Below are 17,690 nucleotides of genomic sequence, written 5' to 3' on the forward strand. Positions count from 1 at the left end.
ATGAAAACAATTGTAGATACAAGATATACACAACTGAAATAGAAGGCGAGGTCAATGAGAAGGTACTAATAGTAGGGGAAGCTGGGAAAGGCCTCCTGCAAAAGAAGTCAGGGAAGCCAAGAGACAGAGTTAAGTAGGCAGAGCATTCCAGGCATGGGGAACAGCCATGGACACAGGAGATGGAGCATTATTTGCAAGGAACAGTAAGAAGGCCAATGTGTCCCTGGATAGTAAAGTGCATGGAAGGGAGTAAAACCTAAGACTAGAAAGAAAGGATAAGGCCAAAAGACAAACAGAGGCTTTTACAGTTGATCCTGGAGGTAATAGGGAGCCACTGTAATTTATTGAGGAGGGGAAGCTCAGAAGCTCAGATCTGCACTTCAGAAAATCACTTTTTCACATTGCTTCAGACAACTGGACGGACAACAGGAATCTGTATCCTCCATTCCTGGTGGCCCTTTGTCTGCCCTCATGAGAACAGAAGATGGGTTGAAGGCTTGAAGGACAGAGAGGAGGAGCACCCACAAAACAAACTTGCCTCTTGTCTATTTATCTATGTTTTTTTGACAATTTATATATTTTTTCCAATTACATGTAAAAACAATTTCAACATACATTTTTTAAACTTTTGAGTTCCAAATTCTCTTCCTCCTTCTTACCATTCCTTGAGAAGGCAAGCAATGTGATACAGATTATACATGCGCAATCATACAAAACAGATTTCCATATTAGTCATGCTGCAAAAGAAAATACAGACCAAAAAAAAAAAACCCCACAAGAAAAATAGAGTTTAGAAAAAAGTATGCTTCAATCTGTACATCAGACTCCATCAGTTCTTTCTGTGGAGGTTGATAGCATTTTTTCATAAGTCCTTCAGAATTGTCTTGGAGCAATGTATTGCTGAGAACAGCTAAGCATTCACAATTGATCATCATACAATACTGCTGTCACTGTGTACACTGTTCTCCTGGTTTTGCTCATTTTACTTTGCATCAGGTCATGTAAGTCTTTCCAGGCTTTTCTGAAATTATCCTGCTTGTCATTTCTTATAGCACAATAATATTCCATCACCATCATGTACCACAACTTGTTAAACCATTCCCCAATTAATTGACATCCCTTCAATTTCCAATTCTTTGCCATCACAAAAAGAGCTGCTATAAATATTTTTGTACAAATACTTGACCTACATTCAATTGTGGATTATCCATGTGTGAATTATGTACTTTGTGGAATATCTATTCCCCTTCCACCATGCAGCAGCATCATCATAGGATCCAAGATTGATAAATTCAAGAGATCCTAAATGCCATTTAGTTCAACATCCTCATTTTACAGATGAGAACACCAAGGCCCAGAGAGGCTAAATCACTTGCCCAGAGTCACACAGCTAGTAAGTGTCTGGGGCAGGGTTAGAACTCAGGTCTTCCTGATTCCAAACTCAGTGTTCTATCCTCTGTGTCAGTAGCAGTGAGTGCCTAGGGAATATAACATATCCTTAGAGAATTTGATCTGTAACCCCTCAAAATCAAAGAAAAGATTGTTTTAAACTAGCCTTTGTTATGAGCTATCTATGTTACTACAGATAATTAGGAGTTGGATTTGGACGGAAATGTCAACAACTCCACTGACATCATGGTGGTGCAGCAGTGATCCTGGGTCCTAGAGGACTGGCAGGTGACAACTGTCCTGTCAGGTAGAAAGGCTTGAAGCTGGGCCTAATGGTGGAAAAGCAGTCTAGCCAAGTTTGGGGAGGCTCATCACCAGAAGCCTGGTTACCACAAGATGATTTTTTTTTAAATTTTATCACAGAAACCCATAAACCCACCTACTAATAGGTAGCATGGTTTCCCTGAGGTAACCAGTCATCAGCACAGAGAGCAGAGCCCTCCCCAGCTGCCAATTGGAATGAAATAGATTAAACATTTATTAAGCACCTACTGTTTGTCAGGCACTGGGCTAAGAACTTTACAAATATTATCTTATTTGATTCTCACAACCCTGGGAGATAGGTGCTATTATTATCCCCATTTTACAGATAAGATTGAGGCATACTGAGGTCAAAGGACTTGCCTCAAGGTCACACAGCTATTAAGTGTCTGAGGCCAGATTTGAACTCAGGTCTTCCCGAATCCAGGGCTAGCACTCCATCTGCTGTACCACCCAACTGCCTCTGAATGTGTCCCTAAGAGGATATAGGCAGAGTAGAAGAAAGATCCAGTGGAATCTTCTCATCATAAAGGTTTATAGGTATAGAGATGGAAGACCCCTTTTAGTCTAGTCTAACCCTTTCATTTTATAGATGGGGAAATTGAGGACCAGAGACATTAAATTACTTGCACAAGGTCACACAAGTCATAAATGGCAGGATTTAAGTTAAAGTTCTCCCACTCCAAATCCAGGACGACATTGTCTCCTGCCAGGAAGGCCAAGGACCAGAGCTGGATTCTCTCTTATTAAAGGAATTGTTGATTTCTCAGGCTGGGGAGGAGTAAGTTGAGTGACGCCTTGGGTGGAGTTCCTATCTCTTTATTCTTCTGTGGCTGTGTATCTCCTTGTCTCCTTTCTTGTGAGAAGAAAGAAGGTCAAGAAGGAGATACCAAGGAAAAAAACAAAGGACAGAGATCTAATGGGTAATGCCCCACATCAGGCTAGAGTTTTTTAGCTCAAAGGTGGGCTGAATTCACCACAAGAATCACTGCAGGTTCTCATTTCTTCCATGAGGTACCCATTCTCTCTAGGGGCAGCTGTCTTCTCTTTAGCTCTAGCAACACTACATTGTCAGAAGACCCAGCTCCTCCTTCAAGCTGATCCAGAGAGGATTGACTTCTCATATCCCCCAGGGAGGGGCACCAAGGCCATTCCCCTATGGCCATTAGGGAGCTGAGGAGAGAGGAGAACTAGGACAGTAGCCGAGGCACGAGCTTCTCCCTAGAGGACCAAGATGGAAGAGATTAGATAGGAAGTCAGACTTTGAAGAGCACAGCTCTGTTCTTATCATTCTTCCCTAATTAACCCTCCCTTCTGCTCTTCCTTCTCTATGAGAGAGAGAAGGAGAGGCAGAAAGAGGGTCCAAGAGAGAACAGGAGTGACTTGTGAGAGGCATTGAAAGGGGGGAATGGAGAAAAACTAGGCAGAGTGGGGAGATGTAGGTGGAAAAGAGGCTGGAGATAATTGGGGAAGAAAAGATGGAGAGAGGCTGGGGAGGAGAAAATTAAGAGAAGTTGAGAAACTTGACAAGGAGTAGATGGAGAGGGTCTGGGGGAAACTGGAGAGGAGTAGACATAAGGGGAAGCTGGGAGAACTAAGCAAAGGTAGATGAAGGGAGAAGTAGAGTGGACACTTAGAAAAACTGTGAAGTTAGGCGTTTTCATCATTGAATGAATAAAAGCAGAAGATTTGAATGTAGTGAGCCAAAGAAGTGTCACTTGGCTTATCAAATCTGGGAATTGATGTCCTAAAATGATGCACCTTGGAGGAAATGATTCTTTCGCATGGAGCAAAGGCAGAAATTCTGCTCTGCAGCCTTCTATCTGAGAAGAATTAGAGATTTATCTTGCCAAGGATAAAAGGAGGAGGTATGAGCCCACTGCTCAATGAGGCCAATGCTGAAAGAAACCAGGCAGTGAAAAACAAAATGACACCTTGTTCTGAGACAATGCGCACCTGAGTGAGCACACTGTCTCACACACACACACACACACACACACACACACACAAAAGTTAAATGCATTGCCATCAGAAAGCGGATCCCCACTCACCTCTCACACATCCCTGAATGTGGGAATTCCCCCTGCTTCAGACTGGTCTGTCATAGAACTGCTTATAGCCACCTTCTGTGTTGCTGAGGTGGCCGCTGATAGTGAAGGGAGGACCCAGCTCCAGCTCCCCGGATTTCAGGTTGCTGAGGAACAAGAGACACATCTTGTCATAAATTCATAGATTCATAGGACCTAGAATTAAATGCACTCTTAGAGATCCTCTAATAGAAACATCTCATTTTTAAAAATGAGGAAAATAAGTCCTGGAGAGGGTGATTTGCTCAGTCACACACCTAAGAAGTATCAAAGCACTTGGGGTTTGGAAGACATGTCCTTTGACCCCAAAGCCAGCACTCTTTCCACTAAAGATTCTGTTAATAAGGGTAGGAGCAGAACTTAGGTGGGAAGAAGACTTTCACAAGAACCCAGACTTTCTTTGGGTTCCCTGCCAGTTAGGTTACACAATTGGGAGAAAGTCTGGACAGCAAGAATCTTCTCTCACTGGTTTGGGAGCAGAGGATAGGATGTGGAAGAGTGAAGATTTCAGGCCAGGGGGCACGCATCCACAGGGGTCTAGCTTGATTAATACTGCTAATTGGCTGATAGATCTTTCAAGACAGTAACTTCAATCCATCAGGGTAAGGGAAAGAAGGCAGGGGAGGATAGATCTTAGGATCATAGATTTATACCAGAAGAACCTTAGTCAGGCCATCAACCCCACCTCATCCCCATTTTACAGATGGGGCAATAATGGCCCAGAGAAGCTATTGGCCTCAGGAGAGCCCTAACACAAGAGTATTTCTGATTATCTGAGATCCTAGGGTGCTCAGGATCCACCATATGTATGTTTGTATTCTAGTTTTTATTAATGGGATATTCTTAAGTATTGAGCTATAATGATTGCTAAAATAAGATCTGTTTGGATTCTAACATCCTATGATTCTATGACTACCCAGCTCTCCTTTGGAATAAAAAAAAATGACCCCCTTAAAGTTATAAAGGAGCAGAAAAAGGAGAGAGTAGTCAGGGAAGAGGAGAACATGAGCGCTCTCTTTCCCATTGGCAGGACAGAGTGATGCCAGCCAGTGTGGTCCGCAGAGTGGATTTGGAGTCAGAGAACTTGGGTTCAAATCCTAGGATGAGTCACTTAGACTCTCTGGATCTAAATTTCCTCATTCTAAGATGAGTGGGGAGGTCTACGTAACCTCCAAGATCCCTTCCAGCATCAACTTTTTGATCCCATGAGCCTGCGATTACATTGGCTGGCAATGTCCCTGCCAGTTGGGCTTGTTCAGAGATGAAGTCCTCAGGTAACCCCAGGTCTACTCACCGGATCTGATACAGGTTAAACACAAAGTTGGGCCCTAGAAAGACAAACAGACAGAAAGAAGATAATTAGTGCAGTCCACGGGGAAGCATGTCCCTACTGGGATAATCTTAGTTCACAGGTTGGATCTTGGGGGGAAACTGAGGTCCTAGAAGGAATTTATTTCAGGCAGTATTGCAGATATGTTCCAGGTTCTTTGGACCTCATCTGTATCCTGTGGGATATTTTTCATTGTCCTAGAGTTAGCCATCTTCCCAGGAACAGAGACACCCAGAGAGTAAAATGCTTATTAAGGCACTGAAATTTTTCTACTTGGTAGGTCATGACTGTCATGAGTATAAAATACTCATCTTAAAATGGGGAAAGCTCAGGCTTATCAGCTGAATCCATTACAATTTTAAGAAATGGGAGGGGAAGGGTTTACCCTACTTTTTTGGTCCCCATGTATTCCAGAAGCACTCTACTAACTGCTTCAGTCCTCAGGGTATCCAGAAATGAATGTACATAGTAGTTGGGAGCCCTGTCAAAGAACCGCAGCAAACTTCCAGTGAATCTGTAAGAGCTGGCCAGACAAGGAGGAGGCCCAGAGACAAATTTCTGGGGAAGAAAATACCTACTTAGCTGAATGGAAGGATGGTAGAGATAGAGTACACCCTACAGTGACCTTTGCCTTAGAATCTACAAAAGGTTCCACAGACCATCTGTTTTCACTCCTACTTTTTTGCACAATTGGTTGGCAAGAACAACAGAAGATTGCACACTTCCAAGGCACAGCAAGAACTTTGTTCTCCCTTTTTCATCACCCTCCTTTATCCCTCTGTGTATACACACACACACACTACACACACACATACACACATTTCAAACAGTCAGCTGCCTGACAAAATCTCCAACCACTTCAACCACAGGAAATATTTTTATGTTCCGCTCAGGTAGGAACAGAGCTCATGGTGCTTTACCCAGCCCACGCCCTTACTCCACCCTAGCTGTGATGGCTGTGAGCCCCAAGGAACTGGGCAGAGCTCCCAGAGTGCTGGCATGTACTCACCCTCCCAGCAGTATCCGTGTTGGTACCACTTGGCCAGACTATAGCCGAGGATGGACACTACCAGTAGTGATAGCCCCACTCCTAGGATCAGACCTAAACTACTGATGGACTCCTCACCTGCAGAGAGAACAAGAGAGGAGGGTACCATTAGCCTCTTTAGGAAGGCCTTGGTGATGCCCCACACTAGACAGAGACAGGAGTAGGCCTTGGAGAGCCAACCTAAGGCCCAGACTCTGGCCTTGGGGAAACTGAGGAGTCCAAATTAGAAAGAAACCACAATGCAGAGCAACCAGCCTCCTTCCAGTCCACATCATTCTCCTCCATAAACTGTAACTTCGGATCACCTTTACTCAGTGTGACATAATTGGATTCTTGGGCCTGGATATGACATGAGAGATGGGAGAGGAGGAGAACAGTGGAGAGTCTATACCCTCTAGAATAATAGTGGAGGTTCCTCTGAGGTGTTCATTGTGGTGACAAAATGAGAGAGAGTTTCCCCCATTGTATGAGAAGCAAGGTGATGTAGTGAAAATAATATTTGACACTTTTGCTATTGTTCAGTCATTTTTTAGCCATGTCTAACTCTTCATGACCCCATTTGGGGTTTTCTTGGCAAAGACACTGGAATAGTTTGCAATTTTCTTCTCCAGCCCTTTTTACAGATGGGGAAACTGAAGCAAGCAGGGTTAAGTGACTTGCCCACAGTCACACAGCTAGTAAGTGTCTGAGGTCAAATTTGAACTCAGGTCTTCCTGACTCTAGGCCCATTCTCTATCTACCATGCCACGATATACAACTCCAGCCCAAATCTTTCCTATTCCAGTTATTGCCACAACATTCAGGTTGACTAGGTTTTTGTTTTGTTTTGTTTTCGTCACAGACATTCAGATACTGGAGCAAGGAGACAGGTGTATTGTATACCCTCAGATCCTTTCTACTTAAGCTGGGTTATATCTCCCCAAAGGTCTCATTGTAAAAAAAAAATGGTCCTGGAGCAGTTAGAAAATAATAGAGACCAGCTGAATATTTTCTTTTTTTTAATTAAATTTTATTTTATTTTTGAAGATTCATTTTTTCTCCCTTTTGCATTCCTTTCCCCCTCCACCTGAGGAAGCAAAATAAAGCAAAACAAAAACCCAAACATGTAGAAAACATGTATAGTCAAGAAAAACATTGGACTTGTCTAAAAATATATGTCTCAATCTGCACCAAGTCCATCACCCCACTCTCAGGGGCAGACAGTCTTTCTAGCATCTGTTTTCTGGAATTGTGATCAGCCATTACACTGATCTCGAAGCTAGGTAGCAGAGTGGTTAGAGCATCATGCTTGGAGTTGGGAAGACTCCTCTTCCTGAGTTCAAATCTGGCCTCCAACATTTACTAGCTGTGTGTGATCCTGGACAAAGTCACTTAATCCTGTCTGACCCAGTTTCCCTGTCTGTAAAATGACCTGGAGAAGGAAATAGCAAACCACTCTAGTATCTTTGCCAAAAAAACTCCAAATAGGATCACAAAGAGTCCAATGCGACTGAAAAATGACAAAACATTACACTGATCAGAGTTCCCAAGTCTTCAAAGTTATTTGTCTTTACAATATTTTTGTAATATATAAATTGTTCTCCTGGTTCTTCTCAACTCACTCTGTATCAATTCATACAAATCTTCCCAGGTTTCTCTGATAGTGGTTCCTTCATCATTTCTAATGGCACAATAGCATTCCATCACATTCCATATAATTTGTTTGGCCATTGCCCATATGATGGGCACTCTCAGCATTTCCAATTCTTTGCTTCCACATAAAGGGCTATTTTAAGTATTTTTGTACAAAAAGGTCAGATCCACTTTCCAAGAACTTCTAAAAAAAATTTTAGAGCAGCCACCCCACCATCCCACCCCCAGCCTGAGTAGATTTGAGTTCAGTTAGAGTGCTCCATGGCATAACTGGGAAACCCAAAATTTCCCCAGTTCTTTTAGCCTCTCAAGAAATGAATACACACCTTCTTCTCTTTAATAGCATCAACTTGGGGTTAAACAAAACAAAACAAGCCAAAACCCCAAAGCTTGACAAGATCAATAAGAAAAAAGATTAAAGTAAATACAAGGTAAGGGTGGGTGGAGGTGCTAGCAAAAAGCTTGCTAGGCCCTCAAGGGAGCAAAGGAGATACAAAGATAAAAATGATGCAGTCCCTGCTCTAAAGTAGTTTGTGGTCTAGTAAGCCAGGTTTTTATTTTGTTTTGTTTTGCTTCCTCAAGTGGAGGGAAATAAGACATATATACAAATAGCTATAACACAAGGCCACAGGTAATAAGAGCAAAGGAGAGTTTAGGACAAAGTATTATGAGTGAATGAATTAGGAGGAAGAGATCACTCCCAATTGTTGGGGAGTACTGAGAGTCAAAAAGTAAGAGAAACCTCCTTAGAGAGTGGCATCACATTGATGGATTTCAACAGGCAGAAAACTCCACTACCTTCCTCTTTCTTCAAATCTCACCATCAGTACAGTATTTGCCTACCCTCCCCTTCCCTTCCTCAGTCATATCACCAACCCCTAAGACCATGAGAGCAGACGCTCTAGATCTCATTTAGATATTCAGTCTCTGTTTAGGCCCAGGTTTGTGTCCCCAACAGAAAGGGCCACTGCTCCGAGTAGCCCTTAGTAGACTAGTATGGCATTGGCTAATATGAGATTTTTTAACCAGATGGCACTGTCTTCAATGGTTACGGTCCTATCTCCACTCTCCCTAGTTAACTATTAAATCAGCCGTTAATATCTATCCAGCGTGAAGTTATATTTGAGCCATGTTTCTTAAAACTGGCACGTGAATTGTTTCAGACAGTTAAAAGTGACAGAAGTCCAATGCCTTCATTTTATTGAAGAGAAACTGGGGCCCAGAAAAGTCGCATGGTTTTTCCCAGGGTCATATAGCTAATTCAAATCCAGGTCTTCTGGCCCTAGATTCAATATTCATCTCATTACACCACTGTTTGATGGATAAATAAGAGATCAGACCCACTCCTGCTATCTCAACCACCTCCCCCTTCATGGTTCTTTTGTTTTTTTGGCAATGGTGAAATCGTTAGACTGTGAAGTCCAGTACAGATGCCACTCTTACAAACTGAAAGACTGGGAAAGACAAACCTGATTGTAATGAGTTCATCTTCTCTACAGTTGAGGAAATGCACAATCATTTCTGGAAAGCACATACCCCCTTGTGGCAGATCCAGCCACTTGCACTTAGAGTTTTAAGGTCAACTAGTTGTCCATGTTTCACTATGAGAAAGCTGAGGCTCAGAGAAATGCAGCTGCATAGCTATGGAGTCACACAGCTGTGGAGTGTCAGAGATTAGACTAGAGTCAGATGTCCTGTCTCCCAGCCCAGTGCCCTCTCATTATATCATGCCATAAGAATAAATGACTGACAGAGAGTCAGGCTCCTCCAGAGTTCAGTGAGAAATCTCCCCAGAGGCTTTGGGGCAAATCTACATTCTGCACTTTCCCTACATCAAGGATTTAAGATTGAGAACAGCAAGGGCTGACCTCCTGAGATTTGTTCGGAATGCCGAACTCTTGTAAGAGTAACCTATTATGACCTTCTCTCAGTGAATAATTCACTCTGGGCTGCTGGGCTATGTATGGGGAAGATGACAATAAAGACATGTTAGCCATGTGGCTCTTTAAGAACATGAAAATCTTTGCACTCTGCAATGCACTATGCCCCTTCCCCACAACAACCCTGAGATGGGCCAGGCAAGTACTGTTGTTGTTGTTATTGTTAACTTCATTTTGTATCATCAGTTCAACAAGTATTTATTAAATGCCTATAGTGTGCTGGTGACACAAAGATGAATATAAAGCAGTTGCTGCCCTCACTGAGCTTACATTCCACTGTGAGATACCACTCGTACACAGATAGGTAAATAATAACAACTCACATTTCTATAGCGCTTTAAGGTCTGCAATTTCCACAAAATGTGCGTGCATGGAAGTCTCCATTAACATGTCTCATCGTGGTGACGTGGTCACCCCAGATTTTCAAAAGCCATGCTATGCCATTGGAGTCCAAGCTCTGGCAAGTCTGTGAGTACAGTCCTGGCAAACAGAGTCTGTATCCCAAGGACCAGCCTGGCTAAGTATAGAGTGGCTCATCATACACAGGCTGGCTTCTAGGCGATGTATTCTCCAGCCTTGGCAAGGCAAGGAACAAAATAAAATAGAAAATGGCCCTGGTCCTATGCAGCCCTCTTTCTCTTCTGCAGTACATAGTAGAATTGTGGAGAAAGAAACAGAAAGTATGAAGCATCATACATTTTTTATGTCACCTATAAACATTAACTTAATAAGACACTTGTTCAGGGACCAAGTAGATACACTTCTACTAGATGAACTAAATTATGTCAATATGTATCATCTTACCGTAGATGAAAGCAGAAGACAAAAAGGAAGTTGTAGTTAAATGAGGATATGGTTTACAGGGACCTCAGAGGCCACTCATTTTATAGGTGAGGAAACTGAGGCCCAGACAGGTTGAATGCTTTGCCCAAAATAATAGAGTTGGCCAGCTTGGTTTTGTCATTCATTCAAAGGCAACAGGGAAAATCTAAGACATTTGGTCACCTCAAATAAAAATATTTGTTAAGAGCATTTATAAAAATACCACCATGAAGATAATTGCTTCAAAGGATGAGGAGGAGATAGTGACATTCTAGATCAGGGACTTGATAAGATACTCCAAATTCAATCAATGTATACTCAGAAAATTGTATTGGCATCCTTTGTTTTTACATAACCTTTATTTCTGAACATCTTCCTCTGCAGGATCTGTACCCAGTGAGCCATTCCCAAAGAATAATAAAGAAAGGAGGAGGAAAAAAGGAGTTCAGCAAAACCAGCAAACGCAACACCCAAGTCTGACAGTATATGCAATGTTCTATGCCCATAGTATTCCACCTTTGCAAAAAAAAAAAGGGGGGGGAGAGGGGAAAAAATTATGTCTTCCTCTCTTTCCTTTAGGGATATGTAATCCCACAGTGTTCAGTTTTGGCTTTTTGTTCTTTCAATTTACACTGCATATACGCTTTCCTGAGTCTGCTTAAAATCAACATTCCTTTAAAATCCAGTGAGATTAATATAAAAATCAGTATAGAGAATATTGAAAAATACATTAGAAAATGTGGCTCAGGAATAACAAAGAAAGACAGCAACTTCACACCTATAGAACATGGATGCTTTCTTCAAGAAAAAAATCAGAAGACAATGAATATGGTCAATCATTAAACATTTATTAAGCAGCTACTATTTGTTAAGCATTGCGCTAAGTGCTAGGGATAAAAAAAAGAGGCACAAGATAGTGCCCTCAAGAAGTTTGCAATCTAATGGATAATAAGCACCAAATTATATTATAAAAAAATTAAATTGATGATATCTTAATACACAGGAAATGTCTGGGTCTCATTTTTAACCAGCTGTCCATATGCAATCAGATCATCTACTTATAACAAAAGTCAAAATCTGTATCAAATTAGAAGAAGAAAAATAAGGTACCATATTACTAAAATAACTGCCGCCTAATCTATCTAATCAAAAGCCATTTACAACCCCAAAATGGGAAATAGATTTTTTTAAAAAATCACTTTGATACAGAAAACCATCATTTCCTAAGGAAGCTTAACTGATGCAAATCATTTGCCACAAGTAAGCCGAAAAGAAAAGAAACCAACCACTTAGCCAGCAAACATTTGATCTTTTTGCCAAGTAGAGAGATATGAAGCAGTCAAGTAAGGCAACATTCAACTAGACTGTAAACTTGTTTGTATAGTCTTCCAGTGGAGAATGGGGAAAGTTTATGAGCATCATCATCTCATAAAACACTGAGAAGCAACAGGGCCAAAAACACACTTACAAAGAGCTTGGTGAGAGACCCAGCCAAAAGAGATAATCCCAAGGGCATTTAAGGACAAAACTGGTAGCAGAAGAACAAAACATAAAAAAATGAAAGAAGATCATCAAGACATCTGTAACAAGACTGTTCTTTCTACTGTTAACAGAATTTTAAATGACTGGACCAGTCTCTAACCTGGGAATGGCCAGAGACAGAACTGAGCAGGCCAGAGATGGGTGTGTCAGGAATCAAGTAGCGGTTTAATTAATTAACTCCAGAGTGAGGAATTCAGTTTGCATTCCTCCTGAGAGGGAGAGTTTATCATGCTGCAATAAAGACAAAGTTTTTATACATAAATCACAAGTGGGGAGGGGAGGGGGAAGAATAATTTCTAGGTCTTGGTTTCCCACAGCAAATCCATGAGTGCATGACAATACAGCTGTTCTCCAGGCCTGTGGAACAGTTCTTAAGTCGATTGTCTCAACACTTGGAGGCTGTGATTACTTGGTGGGCTTCAGAACCCTGATGGGAACAGGTTTTATAATCTTTGATTTGCTTCACTTAAGATACACAAACATAAAAATGTAGGAATTGTGAGCATGTTAAAACATCTTGATAGATCATCCTATATTGCAATGTGAGTCTCTGACTCCCATGCCAGAATCTGCTGGGAAAATGGTAGCTCTGAGAAATTTAATTATTCGTGTATTCATTACACATATCATATCAATTCATACAAGAACAATAAGTCTTTTACACTACCCATAATCGTATGAGAGGCAGCACTATACAATGAAAAGAGAACTGTCCTTGGCACCAGGCAGGCCTGAGTTCCAGTACCGTTTCTGATACACAGGCTGCATGACCCTGAGCAAGTCACTTAGTTTCTTGGTACTCTAGGTAGCTCTCAATAATGATAACTCTAAGTTGAAGAGAAGGTGCCAACTCTACCAGTGCTGATAGCTCCCTCTGAAATCCCTAATGATAACAGAGCTACTAAGGTTGTATTCTCACACTATACTCCCCAATATGCTATATGAGAATATAAAAATGGCACTAAAGAAAATGGACAGAACAGGTGGTTCAACCTAAGGGACACAGAGGAAATCCAATTTTGGACATCTTCAAGGGATAGCTCTCAAGATACCTGACACAAAATATATGGAAACGATCACAGATATCAGTGCAGTGCAGTGGAGAAAGGGCTGGATTGAGAGTCGGAGGACCTGAGTTTCAATTGCAACTCACTATTTTTATCTTCCTTCTCAGGCTCTGGCTACATTCCTAACTTTCCCCATCTTGACCCTTTAGTGAACATGTTTAACTCTACACCACCCTCTTTTCTCAAGTCCTTTGCCTCTTCACCCTATTGAAGACCTTGTCCTGCCAAACCCTAGCCTTGGACTACTACCACCGTGTGCCTTCACTCCTACTCATACGCTGCCAAACAAAGCTAAAGAAAATCATGAAACCATATCGACTGGGTCCACTACAGATTTATGTCACATAATCTCAACTGGGCCCTGACTATGGCAAGCCAATCTTTTTATACGTCCGTACTCAATTTATTATCCCACTCACTACAACAGCATTTCTTAACTTATTCATCCCTCTTCAGACTTCTCATGATTCTTCCTCCTCTTCCCCTCTCAGCTGAGAACCTTGCCTCATGTTTTACTGGGGGAAAAAATGAGACCATTCTCCAAGAGCTCCTTCTTCTCTCTTTCTCACACGTCACAACACTCAGTGACTGATGTCACGGTCCTTTTCAAGAACAAAAAACAAACAACAACCTCTGTGAGTAGTAGGGGCTGCCCTGCCACAGACCCCAATGGAACTGGCCAGTTGGGAAACACAGCTCCTTCCTTCCTTCTTTCCTCCCTTCCTTCTTATATTTTTTACCCTCCCTCCTTCCCTTTCTTTCTTTCCCTTCCCTTCCTTCTATCCACATAGGATATCATACCCTTACCTACAGGTGCTCTGCCCAAAGGAATGTAAATTTTGACCACTGAAACTTCATAGGATATCTTGGGATTTATGGGCTAGATTTTTTTCTTGAGGACCAGGCTTAAACCCAGATTACTCTGGCTCTCATTGATTGGCCAACAACAGATCCCCGGTTTGGCCATTTGGGGCCCTAATTGGCTCAAAGTGAATGTAAATAAGAATTGTTTCTGTTTTGGCCGGAAACCTGAGGGTCTTCCCCTCCCAGATTGATTTTTTTCCCCTAGGTACAAGAGGCCATTTTCTATCTCACTTCTTACCTAGCCTTAATCACTGAATGGAGATTGCCTCAGTCAAACTGAGACCCATTAAAGACTTTAGCTTAAAAGGCCCAAATCTCCCAATATATCCAGGGCTATCTCTAGTCTTCTGGAACTATATATGGCCACTGGACTCAGATGGCTCCAGAGGAGAAAGTGATGCTGGTGGCTTTGCACAGCCCTCCCTCATTTAAATCCAATTCACTTGTATGTCAATGGCATCATCTTCCTGATGTCGTGGTCCTCTTTGAGTACAAAGGACAAACAATAACAATAACCTCCTTCATTCTTGTCTCCTACGAAGAGGTGAACCTTCTTGCCAAGGCAGACCCCTCTACATGCTCAAGTGATCCCATTCTATTCTGTTTTCTCCAACATATTTCCCCTCTATCATCCCTACTCTATCACTAATCTTCTGTCTCTCCCTGTCTGCTAGCTGCTTACCTTCTGCCTATAAATGTGCTCACATCTCCCCCATCCTCATAAAACCTTCACTTGATCCATCCATTCTCTGCTAGCTATCATATTACATCCATCTCTCTTCCCTTTCATGGCTAAACTTGAGAAGCCCATCTACAATAAGTGACACCATTTCCTTTTCTCTCACACTCTTCTGAACTCCTTATAATCTGGCTTCTGACCTTATTATTCAACTATAACCAATATCTTTTCATTGATGAATTTAAAGGCTTTTTCCAGTCCTCGTCCTTCTTGACTTTTCTGCAGCCTCTGACACCGTTGATCACCCTCTTCTCCTTGACACTCTCTTCTCTCTAGGTTTTTGGAATATTGCTTTCTACTGGTTCTCCTCCTACCTGTCAGAGCGCTCCTCAGTTTCCTTTTTTAAATCACTCTTGCAAACTACGGATGTCCCTCAAGGCTCTATCCTGGGCTCTCTTTGTTCCTTTATATCATTTCACTTTATAGCATTTCAGCAGCTCCCATGGATTTAATTGTCATTTCTATGTAGATGATTCTCAAATCTATTAGTCCAGCCTTAACCTCTCTCACGACCTTTTCTCATATTCCCAACTGCCTATTGGACCTCTTGAACTGCATATACCACAGACATTTTAACCTCATGTCCAAAACTGAACGTGTTATTCCTTCAAGGCACCACCATTCTCCCAGTCACCCAGATTCGTAGCCCTGGTGTCATCCTCAATTCCTCATTCTCTCTCACCTCCCATATCCAATCAGTTGCCAAATATTGTCATTTCTACCTTTGTAACATGTTTCATATATGCCCCTCCTCTCCTCTGACATGACAGTAACAAGGTTCAGTTCCTCATCATTTCACTTGTGGACTATTATAATAGCCTGCTGGTTCATCTCCCCATCTCAAGCTTCTCCCTTCTCCAATCTATCCTCTATTCTGCTTTCAAGCTGATCTTCCTAAAAGGCAAGTTTGATCACGTTGCCATCTCACTCAATAAATTCTGGTGGTTCGTTATTGCCTCCAGAATCAAATGCAAAGTCATCTGTTGGCTGTTAAAGCCCTTCTTGATTCATCCCCTTCCTATCTGTTTAGTCTTTGTAGTTTCATATAAGAGTGAGGTTCATTTGATGCCCTAAACTTTTGCCTCTTCTCATATATCCCAATTATTAGAAATAGCTAATTCCACTTTCTTCTTTCTCCTTTCTTACACTAATGTATTCTTTTTAACCTTCCTTCTCCATCCTGTATAAAAACCCTCAAAATAGAGCCAATTTATACCAGGTTGTCAGTTTTTCTTATTTAATTTTCAGAATCTTTGAAGACATTAAGGTTCAGAAGGAAAATGTGTTCCTTTGCCCCTCCCCCATCATGACACCAGCAATCAGGAATAGTTTTGTTCCCTCTTTGACAGTTTTTATACCATTAATTTATTTCCTAATTTTATTGTTATTCCTAGCGTTTTTAGAACTAGGTCAAATTATAGTAGGGGGAGGGATGTATTTAAAATATCAGCTTAATATTTTGTGATATAGTGATTTAAAGATATGGTTCCAAGTTCATTTTATTTCTATGCTTGGTTTTAATGGCTATCATAGCTGCAAAAGAGACCTCGTAAACATAAAGAGATCCCAATGGAAGAAGTGCTTCACTGGCTGCACTTTAAAAATCATGAGCATTATTTTTCAATCTCATATTTTTTTTAATTCATCTCATCAAATTCCATTATTCCTGATGTTAGTTGTTTTCGAAACCAGTCAAAAGGTGTTGTATTTTAAAATTTTTAACAAATAGGTTCAGAACCCACTGAAACGCTTCATTTGGAAGATTTTTCAAAAGAGGTTTGAACATATTCTTTCCAAGCTTTTGAAGTATACAGAAAAGGGACTTCTCACTGGTGGCACACGTGATACTTTGGAAAGCAAAAGAACAGGATAATGGAAACATTTACACAAATTCACTTTCAAAATACTGTCTCCACAATATGTGTTTCTTTGCAAAGCAGGTACTTTTCTGCTCATGGTTTACCTTGAAGAGACAGATTAGGTGAGTTTATTTTCTCAAACATGTCCACTAAGTGGCCTACTGTTGACAGTCACTTGTCTATACAGGAAAGCTCAGCAAATTTGAAACACTTAGTTTGCTTTTGGTTTTGTTTTCCAAAAGAAAATTTCTTAACTCATCTTTAAAGGCAAAAGGTAACTTTTAAGCACATTGCCATGAGATAATCAATGAATCGGTATTGTACACAAGATTGCATGACTTCTTGTCAGATCTGATTAGATCATAATTATTTTTGCCTCATAATTTGACTGATGAAAAACTCATGTTAGGGGTAAGGGAATTTTCAGCCCTACTATTTTTCTTATTCCTTTATGCTCTCATTACTTACATTATTTTCAATATGTGGGTTTTTTTTGTTTTGGTTTGGTTTTGGGGGAGTTTTTTGGTTGGGGTTTTTTTTTTGCAGACATCTTTTAAACTTTACTTCAATTTCTGTCATTCCCTTAAGATACCTTCAATACCTTACATGATACAGGGCTCCCTACCATCGTGGCCAAATTAAGGCACCAGCGTTGATTCTTATAATAAGTATTAGCAAACTTTAATTCCTTTCCTTTTTTTGATTAACAGTTGAACTTGACCTAATGTTTGATAAATCAAAAATATAAATTCCCTAGGAAAGAATGCCCTATTTGACAAGAATTGATAGGGAAACTAAAAAAAGAATCTGACAAATTTGGCTTATACCAACATCTTGTACCACATTCCACAATAAGTTCAAAGTGGATGTGATTTTAACAGGAAATATCATGCCATTACAAAATCAGAAAAGAAGAAGATAATGTCTTTCATAGCTGTTAACATGGGATAAATTCTATAACCACATAAGGGATAGAGAAGATTAGTGAGACAACAATAGCTAATTTTGATTACAAGAAATTGAAAGGCTTTTACACCACCAACAAAAAAA

General features: G+C 40.9%; 1 protein-coding gene across 1 annotated transcript; it reads right to left on the reverse strand.

The window, feature by feature from the left end:
• Nucleotides 1–312: 312 nt before the first annotated feature.
• Nucleotides 313–17,268, reverse strand: SMIM35 (small integral membrane protein 35). The gene is made up of 5 exons (XM_078146150.1): nt 17,247–17,268; nt 6,137–6,253; nt 5,092–5,125; nt 3,762–3,904; nt 313–2,931 (listed from the first exon to the last, which is right to left on the reverse strand). The coding sequence occupies exons 1-4, from the start codon at nt 17,266–17,268 to the stop codon at nt 3,799–3,801; spliced, it is 279 nt and encodes a 92-aa protein (XP_078002276.1). The 3' UTR covers nt 313–2,931; nt 3,762–3,798.
• Between the last annotated feature and the right edge of the window lie 422 nt (nt 17,269–17,690).

This window comes from Phascolarctos cinereus, unplaced genomic scaffold, assembly GCF_003287225.1.
Source record: "Phascolarctos cinereus isolate Bilbo 61053 unplaced genomic scaffold, phaCin_HiC Scaffold_726;HRSCAF=1367, whole genome shotgun sequence".
Taxonomy (NCBI): domain Eukaryota; kingdom Metazoa; phylum Chordata; class Mammalia; order Diprotodontia; family Phascolarctidae; genus Phascolarctos; species Phascolarctos cinereus.

Bases quoted from the DNA above. Each gene is read 5' to 3' on its own strand.
- SMIM35 (XM_078146150.1), bottom strand. From the start codon at position 17,268: ATGGTAGGGAGCCCTGTATCAT. The intron at 6,254-17,246 runs GTAAGGTATTGA...TTCTCTCTGCAG, and splicing joins GGTAGGGAGCCCTGTATCAT to GTGAGGAGTCCATCAGTAGT. The intron at 3,905-5,091 runs GTGAGTAGACCT...CTTGTTCCTCAG, and splicing joins TTTAACCTGTATCAGATCCG to CAACCTGAAATCCGGGGAGC.